Source organism: Diospyros lotus, chromosome 9, assembly GCF_014633365.1.
Source record: "Diospyros lotus cultivar Yz01 chromosome 9, ASM1463336v1, whole genome shotgun sequence".
NCBI lineage: Eukaryota > Viridiplantae > Streptophyta > Magnoliopsida > Ericales > Ebenaceae > Diospyros > Diospyros lotus.
In genome coordinates, this window is record NC_068346.1 from 8,390,367 (window position 1) to 8,402,353 (window position 11,987).

Below are 11,987 nucleotides of genomic sequence, written 5' to 3' on the forward strand. Positions count from 1 at the left end.
GGGATGACCTAAGACACTGGGCTCGCAAGGAAAATCCAAAGTTGCTTAGGCTTATTACCATTGGGCTTTGAAAGTTCAAAACACTAGAATCGAGAATGACTTGTACATTCTGAAGCCAACAGTAGCCCATAATTGGGTCTCAATCTCTTGTAAGAGAGAGTACGCCTACAGGATTAAATAATAATAAATATATTTTTAACCTTTATGGGAATGGGGTCATAGTAAAATATTTAAAATTTTAGGTGAAGTATTAAGGTTTGAATTAATGTGATAACTTAAAAAATAGGTTTATTACTGGAAGACAATATTTAACTAGAAGACAACAGTAATGTTAGAAGGCAAATATCGCATAAACTGCACCGAATGTTCAAATCTAAGTATGTATAGATTGTGTTTGTATCTGAATTTATCTAAAAGATGCATCAAGGGAGAAAGTCACTTGCCCTTGGGGATTAGTAGGGAAAAGCTCGGATACCCAAGGTGAATAAAAAAAAATATATGTTTCTAAAATGTCAAGTACATAAATAATGTGAGCTCTTGTTCTAGGAGTCCGTAATACTAGGCTTGACCACAGTTCGCTTTAAATCATAAATCGAAATAAAATCGTTCTTTTAAAATTTGAATCAAAATTTACGGTTTGATTTCGATTCAAAAATTGAAATCAGAATCGAAACTTATGATTCGATTCCAAGTCCTAAAATAAGGAACTGGAACTGAAACCGATCCAAACTGTTAAAAACTAAATAAAATAAATATAAAATATATAATACAATACACACTAACCGATACTTTAAAAAATAATTTTGATTAAAGTAAATGAGTTATAAATTCAAATGATAAATGAAGTACGTGGTTTTGATTAATTTAAGCCCCAAAATGATATAGGTAACTTGATTTATATAAATTCAAATTTATTTTTTTTCTTTTTATTAAATCGATTCGAACCAAAACGTGAATTGTTGGAAACCAAAACCAAACCGTCAAGGAACCAAAACTAGAACCATTTATAGACGGTTTGATTCCGCTTCTACAAGAAAGTGAAACTGAAATAGTCGATTTCGAAATAGGAACCATCAGTTTTGGAACCGTGACTAGGCCTCTGAAATACTAATGTTGGCTATGATCCTCGATTTCTTGGTATGATCACCCTTGCGCTGCCCACGCCACTCATGCCTTCAATTTCGACAGAGAAGGTAAATCACAAGTGTGAGACTTTGTCTTATTGTACAAAACGAAGATCGAACTCACAACCCACCAGTATGAACTCGAAATATCACTTATCTAACTGCTTGACCTATGTCGTGGAGGCAAACGTCTATTATATAAAGTACAAGGCAAAAGTGATCCTCGATTTCTTGATGGATAATAAGGGTGCTAGGTGTTTACTTGGGTTCACCAGTTAAAAAGAGAAAAATAATGCAATCATATAAGGTAGCTAGATGATGTCTCAATCCCGAGGGTCATGAGTTGTGCTGTAAGAATTTATTCAAAAATACAAGCCTACATATCATGGCAAATATCATATGACTGCTGGCCCCAGGTCATTGGTCAAGTGGCACAAGTGATAGGCTGGGGTTAGTATCAGTAGACAAGGGTTAAAGTCTGTTTGCGATTTATTTTCTCTACCAAATTTGAGAACACGAACGACTAAAAATTATGCAAGGACAATAATCTCAAGTATGATTCTGCATTGCAAGGCATGTAAGTAAAAAATGTCTCAAGTATTGGAATACCTAATTCCTCCATGCATTTGTATGCCAACTAGGTGAATTGTGTGGTGCGAACATCAGAGTAGAGATAAAGTGGGCAGGGTACAAGATTCCTTAATAAAAAGTATCATAATCAGAATGAGAGTGATTTGTGTAGAATTTTCCATGATCGATATACTTTAAGCGATCCGATATGATGAATCAAAGTATAAAATTGGCATGATAATGTGCAAATGCTTCAAGAATATTTGACTTGGTGTTAGATGTGACTCCAGCCTCCAATAAATCATCAAAATCACATTATTTTTCTATGTAAATCAATTCGCTTGAAAACTTATCTGATTGGTGCGGGGTTCATTTTAGGCCAATAAATTTTAATATCTTGGATTTTTTTTTTAAATATCACAAAGAGTTAAGTCTAAGGAAATTTCACATTTCTTTTAGTAATATTAGATGTAATATATGATTTGGATATTACAAATTAATTTTTGAATTAATTAAAATTAGACCTGAAAGAGGGTTTAGTGATAATTTGATGAATTATTAGATCTTGAGATGAATTCAGGAGAACTAAAATGTGAATTCACAAAAAATTTGGCCTAAGTGTAAATTGCTAAAAATTGTAAGATAACCTAATTTTGCGGAGTTAAGAGCCAACTTTGAGTGCAAAAATTAGATCAAATTGAATCAAATTGGCCTAAGTGTAAATTGCTAAAAAATGTAAGATAAGCTAATTTTGTTAAGGAGCCAACTTTGAGTGCAAAAATTAGATCAAACTGAATTAAATTGACTTGAACATAATATTGAACATTGTAGATTGAGGTACGATAGAACTTGTGGAACTCTAGTTTGTCGAAAATAAACAAGTTGAGTTAAAAGTTATTCGAGTCCAAGATTAGTTGAAATGTATGATGGGGTTAGTTGGATAACTTATTTTGAATTCAAATAAAATTTAAATGAATTTAGATTGAAATAAATTAAAAGATGGGTGTCAAAATAGGTATAACTGATAAATACTGCTAAATTTCACAATATTAATGAACACTCAAATAAGAACTAATCAAGCTCCTAAGATTGAAAAAAAAAAAGTTATTTGAAACACGATAAACAATTTAGATAAGTCACTTTGAGCCAAATTTCCGAACGAACGCTTACAAATCGAATAGAATCGTTTTACAACAAACAATAAGTGGTGTTTTTTCTTCAATGAACTTAAAGAGGCCGTGACCTACAAGTCTTATTCCTCAACGAGTTGCATTAGCAACACAGGCATGGAGTCTTAATTAGTAATGACACTGAATGAGGTGATACAGATTATGACGTGGTAAAGGAAAGAAAACAAGAGGGATTAGGATTTTACCTATTTATATACCTATTTAGTAAAATGTTCAAAATGTCTTATATTTATTTTTTTTAAATATGAATTTTTAAACTTATTTCAATTTTAAATAGGTAATTAGGGTTTATTTTAGTAAATGTCTAAATAAATTGTATCTTTATAACTCAAAATAATTTTTTTATAATTATTTTAATATTAAGTGACTAGATTAGACTCATTTCTTAACAAATTGTCATGCCTAGCAATTAAGTATAATAGTTATTATTATTATTATTATTATTATTATTATTTGTCTTTAGAACACAGGTCAAGTGCTTGAGACATTATAAGTTAGAATTCGTACCAATAAATTATGGGTTCGATTTTTTGTCCTACACAGTGATACAAAGTCTCTATCTGCGATTTACCTTCTCTGTCGAGATTGAGAGCACCAGCGGTGAGGGACCGCGCAAGGGCGGTAATCCAAGTATAATATTTATTTTAATTAATTTTTTTTTACATATTCTAACAATTAATAACCAAGGAATTATATAATTATTCCATGTAAAAACACGTGTCAGGTTGCATGCATAAATCAATTTAAAACTGCATTATAAAGTTAGGCCATATGCACGCAGAGGCAGACACAAGCTCAAAATAAGTTAGGAAAGAAAGAACTCGTGATATATACGGTTTTGAGAATTGGGTTGTGGGGCCTAGCTAGTGGACGTGGTACGTCGTATGTTGCTGCTTATATATGCGAGAATTTGCTACCAGACCTAACTGAATGCAAATGTATCGGCCAATTAATGGGCCATGTCATTTACTTTATGCTAGAGTTTTGTACGTAGTTGCCGAAAAATATGACACGCTGATGCTTGTGTTGTGCCCTAATTAACATATGCGGTCAAAAGTGAAATATCCATATGTCTCACATGTTTATGTTAGAAATTCCAAGTTCAAATGTGTGAGTTATAAATGCGTACATTGCCAAAACATATATGGCATTCGAATGATGATCTCAAAATGCAAAAAGGGCTTCAAGGCTTGTAGCTAGGACGTGCTAATCATAGGGCCCATATATACTTAATTAGTTGTTGTGAATGGGGTACATGTTGTCCGTCTCCGGCGGGCAAATTTGCGAATAATTAATAATAACAATATTTTATACATTAATGGTGTATCAACGATGGGCAATAATTGCGATAACTAATGGTAAAAGGGGCATAGAATGAATTTATCCAATGTAAAATTGGATGTTTTAGTCGAGTGGAGAAGTTGTAAGAGGCCAACGAATGAATTTTTCCTCGTTTTGTTGTGGTATTGACAGCGGCAGCGATGGGTTTTACTATGATAGATAGTTATAATATTGTCAAAATTCAATTTAATTTAGATATGGATTATGTTAGAGAATATTCAGTGATATTGTAATTATTCACAAGATTAATTATATCACCATGTAGACCAAAGTAAGTGGGTTTTAGCCACTGTCAAGTGAGGTAAATTTCTGGTATTATCAATTTTGGTCTCGAACACTTCAACCCTACAGACCATGTCTTTATAAATATATGATAAGATGGTATACGAAAATATGTAAACGGACTTTTTCTACCTTATTCTGTCGTATACATTTTTATTTATTTATATTTTTTTTTAAGATAGCGTTTGTTAAAATAAATAAGATAAGGAAGTATCAAGATAAGATCGGTCAGAATGATTTTTAGACCAAGATATGGAATAATCAAGATAAAGTTGGGAAGTATTTTAAAATTTTTATCAAACTGTTTGTTAAATTTTTTAAAATTCACTAAAGGACACAAATATCATTTTTTTTTCTTATTAATAAAGACTAAGATATGCTTATCTTAAGCGATGAGAGATAAGCATGTCTTGAAAGATCAATATAAGAGGTCATTAATAATTTTTTTAAGAATGATCATATAAGCTTAACAAATATGTTGAAAAGAATAAAAGTTCAACATATATTTCATATCTTGACTTTTTCATCTCATATCTTGATTAACAAATGTCCCCTAAAAAAACCTAGACTTAAAGCTTTGAGAACTTTTTGAGACAAATATTGGGCAATCTTTTTACTGGGTTGTAGGTTAATTTATAATCAACTACAAATGACTCAAAGGCACAATCACCAACCATTTATATACAAATATTCGTGATAACTTTTGTACATTATAATCAATATTGGGTCATATCATTTTCATTTTTCACAATAGTTTCTAAAAAGATTATGTCAATGTTGTTTTCTTATTAAAAAATGATGGGATTTTCTTACTATTATTTATGTAGAATTACAAATTTTATTGGGGGATTGATACAAAAACTTCCAATTTTATAATATTTTCCATGATTCTGTGGATACTGATTGCCTATATATACATGTATAACGTGGGAGACAAAGCGATTTCATCTCTTTGGAACTTCCTTTTTTCCATTCGATATCTCAATCGGAAAAGTTTCAATCTTTAAAGTAACCATGAAAAACCAGTCCCCATTTTCTCTCTCCACTCTACGTTCATTCTCTGCGATCGTCTTCCTCTTCTACTCTGTCTCTGCAGAATACTCTTCCGAGCTTCCACCCAATTCTTCCAATGCCGCCGCCGACGACGAATTCATCCGCACAAGTTGCGGCCAAACCCAATACCCAGACCTCTGCTACGCCTCTCTCTCTGCCTACGCTGGCGACGTCCAGCAAGACCCTGCGCGCCTCGCCTGCGCAGCCATCAACGTCAGCCTGTCCACCGCCCGCGACACAGCCTGCTTCCTCTCCAATATCTCCCGCCAAGCCAGCAGCGGCCGCGACCGCACAGCCGCCGCCCTGCACGACTGCGTGGAGGTGTTCCACGACGCCGTGGCGCAGCTCCGCGGCTCGCTCAGGCAGATGAGGAAGCTGGGGTCCGGCGGAGAGCCGCTGAAGTTCCAGCTCAGCAACGTGCAGACGTGGATGAGCGCCGCCCTCACGAATGAGGACACATGTACGGATGGATTCGAGGACGTGCCGGACGGTGGCGTGAAAATGGGCGTCTGCGATCGGGTTGGGGAAGCGAAGAAGGTTACGAGCAATGCTCTGGCGTTGGTTAATCTCTACGTTTCTAAGGTTTCGTCGCCGTAAAAATGAATGCGAACAGAATAAAGAGACAAGGAAAATTGTTGAGTGCTGTCGGAGCATCGCTTGCATGGGTGTCACAATTATTATGAAGAATATTTATTATATAAATATATACAAATGTATTACGAAGGTATAGTTTTTGTCTGGATGTTAATTAAATTAATATCTATGCACAAAGCTTGCATGTTTTATGTTTTATTTTTTATTTATTCTTACATTATTATTGTTGGTGTGACAAATTGCGCCAATAAAAATCGAACCAATAAGAATCGAATTGGATCCAGGGGCCCTGGGCATAGGCTGTCTAGGCAACCGCCTAGGGCCATGCCCATTTCAAGCCACTTAGGGGCTTGTGCCTATTTTAATTTTGTTAATTTTAAATTAATTAAAAATAAAATTAATTGAAAACAATAAATTAAAAAAATTAAAGAGACACTAGGGGCTCATGCCCATTTCAAGCCATTATAAAATTTTTAATTAATCTCAATTTTTTACCTTTTTTTTATCAATAATTAATCTATGAGTATCACTATAATTTTTAATTAATATCAATGGCACTCATCCCCTCACAACTATTCTATGTATTTTTAATTAATCTCAATCTCATCCTTGTATAATTATATCACAACTATTTTCATGCGCCTAACACGTCTTCCTCAATTCCTCTCATTCTCAATTTTTTATCCATCTATTATCACTAGCATTTGCCATTAATTTGCATAGGCGTAGGTTCTTAATCCAACAGGTTTCAAAACTTTGCCTTCACTTCAGCGATTCCATTTTCGTCCTCATCATCCCGTTGTATGATTTATCAAGTATATCTTTTGATTTTTTTATTACCTCTTAAATTATCAATTAATTCCTTGAAAAAGCCAAAACTCGAAAGATCTAGCTCTGGGAAAGTAGCACGGACATCAGACATGGCCGTTTCATACCCTTTCTTTCTCTACTCATCCGCTTCAGTCTTCGCCCTTGCCATCTCGAATTGAGCAACAGCCACCTCGGCCCTCACTCTCATCCTCGTCACCGTCACCTCAAATTTGGCTAATGCCACCTCCGCCTCCAGCTTCTTCAATTCCACGTCGGCAACATCCAACTAAACTTGGAGAACACCAACTGTACGACCGGCCTCATCAACTTGCTTCTTTTCCTTGACGGTAGCTGCCTCCACTGCCTTCTTAACCTCTCTATTTATTAACTCCCGAGCCTGGCGCAATTTCTCTTCATAATTCGCCTTCATCTCAAAAAGACAAGTCGCCACGCTCACCTCGAGCAGGCGGCAATCCGTAGCAAGTTGGTGCGCCTGGTGCTCGACTTGATGAAATGACGTCGGCGAGCTAGCACTTGGTAATCTCCCCCTATTCGACGATGGATCAAGATAGACGTCAATGAAGAGGTCACTTCCAAACTTTGGGTCTTGAAACGAAACCAAGCGGCCATCACCCTGCAAGATTTGAACCACTAGGTGATCGAGCCTCCCCATCAAGACCCTTCTGACTCCTCTTATATCGGGCCAGCTCTTAAAAAATGCTAGGCTCCCCAGAGCTAGCTCCTGGAGCCGTGGTAGTAGCAATCGTAAAAGCGGGTTGGGTGTTAGGAACAGCCAGTACCAGTACAGCTAAGGCTCTCCCAACTGCCTTATCCGTCGGAGCAGAACCCGACGCAACCGCACCTCCCTCTTTGCGAAGCAAGTCTATTTCTTCCTTGATATCTTTCTTGCGATATGCGAAAGCCATTCACCCTACAAAGCATGCAGGAGTAAGAGCAATCGAGTAGACTATCGCTTGCAGAGTCTGCCAAAAACCCGCGTGCTTACCTCCTTCGTCTTGTCACTGAGAAAGAGAGGAATCCCTCACCCAAAAGAGGATCCTTATAAGGATCATCGAATAGCGCCTACGACACGTCCCACGGATCTACCATCACAAAGCTGCCACCTGCCACACATCGAAAAGAATCAGCAGTTATTACCCAGATAGCACCCCTATCTCCTAGGTGGAACGCCTCGAATCCCAAAACCATGCACATTGCAGGTCAGCACATAGAGAAAACCAGTTTGCCCTCAAGGTCAGACTAGCCTCGAATGACTCCAGGGCCACCATTTAAGCAAAGCCGAAGTCAGCTCGACCTACCGCCTTAGTCACATTTCAATCTAACTCTCTAAAACTAGCGCATGCAAGAAAAAATTGCCCAAACCTCCATTTTCTAGCTCGAACGCTAGTTACTCGAGCATCCGACCTGGGGGGTTGTGGATTATCCAGGCCTAATCTTAGTCCTCTCTTTAGGCCCAATCTCAGCCCTCCCTCTATGGACCGTTCGAGCCTAATCTCGGCCCTCTCTTTAGGCTCAATCTCGGCCCTCTCTTTAGGCCCAATCTTGGTCCTCTCTCTAGGCCCAACCTTGGCTTGATGCCAGCCTACCACGGCATCATTGCAACCCCTGCTGGGTATCCGCGTGGCCGCCTCAAATCCCATCGTCATTAATGGCGAATCTCATCCATATTAATGAGGGTTCCGTTGCCACCATGCTACCCCCTGGGAACCTTCACCGGCGCTAGATAGTCAGTCCCATCATCTGTTGGACCGAGAAGTGCTATGGTACACACCAAGAGGGGGGTGAATTAATTGGTTATATTAAAAAACTTGATATCCTTTTGATGGAAAATAAGAATTTATTGCAAGTGAGGATTAGATAAGTGCTTGACAATAAAGAGAATTTAAGAACACAAGTACACAAGAACACTAAGATATATAGTGGTTCGGCTTAAGCCAAGTCTAATCAACTACCTTAGCTCCTCACTAAGGATTTTTCAAACAATCCACTAAAACCCCTTACTTAAACCAAATAGGTTCTCTAGTCTGTGACTAGGAAAATTATAAAACCTCCCACTCAAATGGGCCATCTAGCTACACAAGTTAGGAAATATAAGAAATGTAATAAAGAAAGGATCTAAGAGATAAATCTCTTAATTACAAGATCTCTCAAAATATGAAACAGAGTTTGAATGAATTAATATAAATTTAGATCAAAGCCTTGAAGAGAGAAAAATGAAGCACGGCCGGTGTAAAGACAAATGAGAATAAATGTAAGCTCATATCACTTCATTCCCATTCGTTAGCCTCTTCTTGATCTTCTTGATCTTCTTGATTTGTATTTATAAGCATCCCAAAAGTCTTGTCCAAAACTAGACGTTTTGTGACCTTTGGAGACTGAGAAACTAGTCGTTGTGACTTTCTATGAAAAAAGTTAGTCGACAGAAGACAATAGATAGTCAACATATTCATAAACAAAATAAGGCATAGTCGACAGAACAAAAATATGAAGAAAATTTCTATCATCATACACAAGGATAATTGACAAATCAAATTATGTAGTCAATAGAACCATGAGGATAGTTGACAGATCAAAAAATATAGTCGACTATTCAAGGCATAGTCGACAGATGCAAGGCATAGTCGATAAAATATAGACACATAGTCGACTATTCATAGGCATAGTTGACAGAGTATTGACATATAGTCGACTAGACTCTTAGAAAAACTTAACACTTAGTCGACAGATGCTACAAAAAACTTTTAACTTTATTTTCCAATATCCTAAATCATAAACAACATATATATATTGGAAAATACTTTGACCACAAACATTTGAGATTACTTAAAGTATAATTTGATTTGGAGCATTAATATAATAAATATCATCAAAATACAATGATTTTTCATCATCAAAACTATAACAAAAGAAAAACATCAATTTCCCCCTTTTTAATGATGACAAAACATTTTATGAAATACCCAAAAATCTCCCCCTTTTGTCATAAATAAAAAAATATATATTTGAAAGAATTTTAACACAAGACTAGGAGGGGATTGGGCAAAACATCAATGGGGTAAGAGTACATTTGAGAAAAATAAACTTTTACAAACTCCCCCTTAATAACACATATCAAAAAGATTTGTTCTCCCCCTTGATCAAAGCATAAAATTTGAAAGTCATTTTAACACTATAACTCCCCCTTAATATGATTGAAATTTCAGATATAAATTCTTAAGTAAAAATCATAAAGGCAATACATGAATCAAAATCATCAAAATTATAAACATAGAGAATTTAGGGATATAAATGTACCGTCAAGATTTTAATTAATAAAATTTTTGTTACACTTGGTTGGTAAAATAAGGAGTGATCTTCTTGTTCATTTCTTTTTTCCTTCATGCTTGATTCATCCATAAAGATTTTTCTTTGAGATATATTTGGATGACAAGCAACCTGCAAAAGTAACTATCCACAAGCTTTTGGTGCCCAAACCACCTTGGGTTCACTAATGTTAGCATAGAACTCCTTCTTAGGAAATCAAATTTGTTTAAACTTATGTGGACTGTTTCTTACAAAACCTTTGTTTATAATATGATACCAATTGCTAGGATATGAAGCTAAAGATTTTTATTTCATTTTTATGAAAATTGTTTGCTTCTTATCCTTATGCACATTCCTCTTAAAATGAGAATTTTTAGGTATGAAAACATGCTTAGATTCTTGAGGATTTGCATGAGAAACATTTGAAGGCTTAGTTTCCTTAGGAATCCATTTCATTTTAGATCCATAATATGATTTCCTTTTTAAATGAAAATTGTATGCAATGTGACCTAATTTACAATAATAAAAGCATTTAATTTCATGATAAGAGTGACAAAATGAGCTTTTGACATTAGCTCTTTGACTATAAAAGTTTTGAACACCTTTGTCATGATCACAAGAATTTGAAATCTCATCTTTTAAAATTGATTTCTCATTTAATGCACTGTTTGAGGATTTTAATATAAATTTTTTCAAAACTTTTTCTTTTGAAAATTCTTTATTGGAAGCAAGCAAATATTCATTCTTTGACTTTAAATCTTCCAATTCATTTGTCACTAAGTCTAATTGCTTTTGAATAGCTTTGTTTTTCAAACATAGTTTTTCAAAATTTTCATATAAATCATTTAAAGCATTCAACAACTCTTCATTTGTAAAAGTATCATGCTCATCATTTTTAGCATACGAACAACTAGACTCGTGATCAATATCACTAACAAGAGTAGAAGTAGAGGTTACCTCTTCTTCTTCATTTACTATGAAGCACATGTTTGAGCTTTCTTCACTAGAGGCATGGGAACTTCCTTTCTCTTTTATTTGTTGATGATTCAATGAATTTTCAACCTGTGAATTTTCATCAACGTGCTCACAACATTTGTTAGAGAGATATAATAAATCAAGAGTGTTTAAAATATCTTTGGCATTAGTGAACTTAGAATTTTTTGCATAAATATTTTCATGCAAAGCTTGATGCAAAATTTTCATGGCTTTGATATTTAAAACAAAATTATTTTTATCATCTTCACTCCAAACGGATTTTGATTTTGAAACAAATCTTTTTTCTACAATATACCACAAATTAAAATCAATGGATTGCAAGTAAATACAAATCCTTTTTCTCCAAAAATCTTAGAATGAGCCATTAAAGTATGGCGCCACATTTGTAGGATAACCTTCCTTAAGAGGCATGGATCTCTCCTTAGATTGTTAGACCTTGAAACAATGAGTTAGGTTTTGATATCAATTGTGGGACCGGGAAGTGCTATAACACACACCAAGAGAAGGGTGAATTGATTATTTTAAAAAACTTGATATCATTTTGATGAAAAATAAGAATTTAATGCAAGTGAGGATTGGATATGTGCTTGACAATAAAGATAATTTAAAAACACAAGCACACAAGAACACCAAAATATATAGTGGTTCGGTTTAACCTAAGCCTAATCCACTACCTTAGCTCCTCACTAAGGATTTTTCAAAC

At 35.2% G+C, this 11,987-nt stretch overlaps 1 protein-coding gene across 1 annotated transcript; it reads left to right on the plus strand.

The window, feature by feature from the left end:
• Window positions 1-5,461: 5,461 nt before the first annotated feature.
• On the plus strand, window positions 5,462-6,308 carry LOC127809540 (21 kDa protein-like). Its single transcript, XM_052348405.1, has one exon. It carries the CDS (start codon window positions 5,522-5,524, stop codon window positions 6,155-6,157), a length of 636 nt encoding a protein of 211 aa, XP_052204365.1. The 5' UTR covers window positions 5,462-5,521; the 3' UTR covers window positions 6,158-6,308.
• Window positions 6,309-11,987: the final 5,679 nt, after the last annotated feature.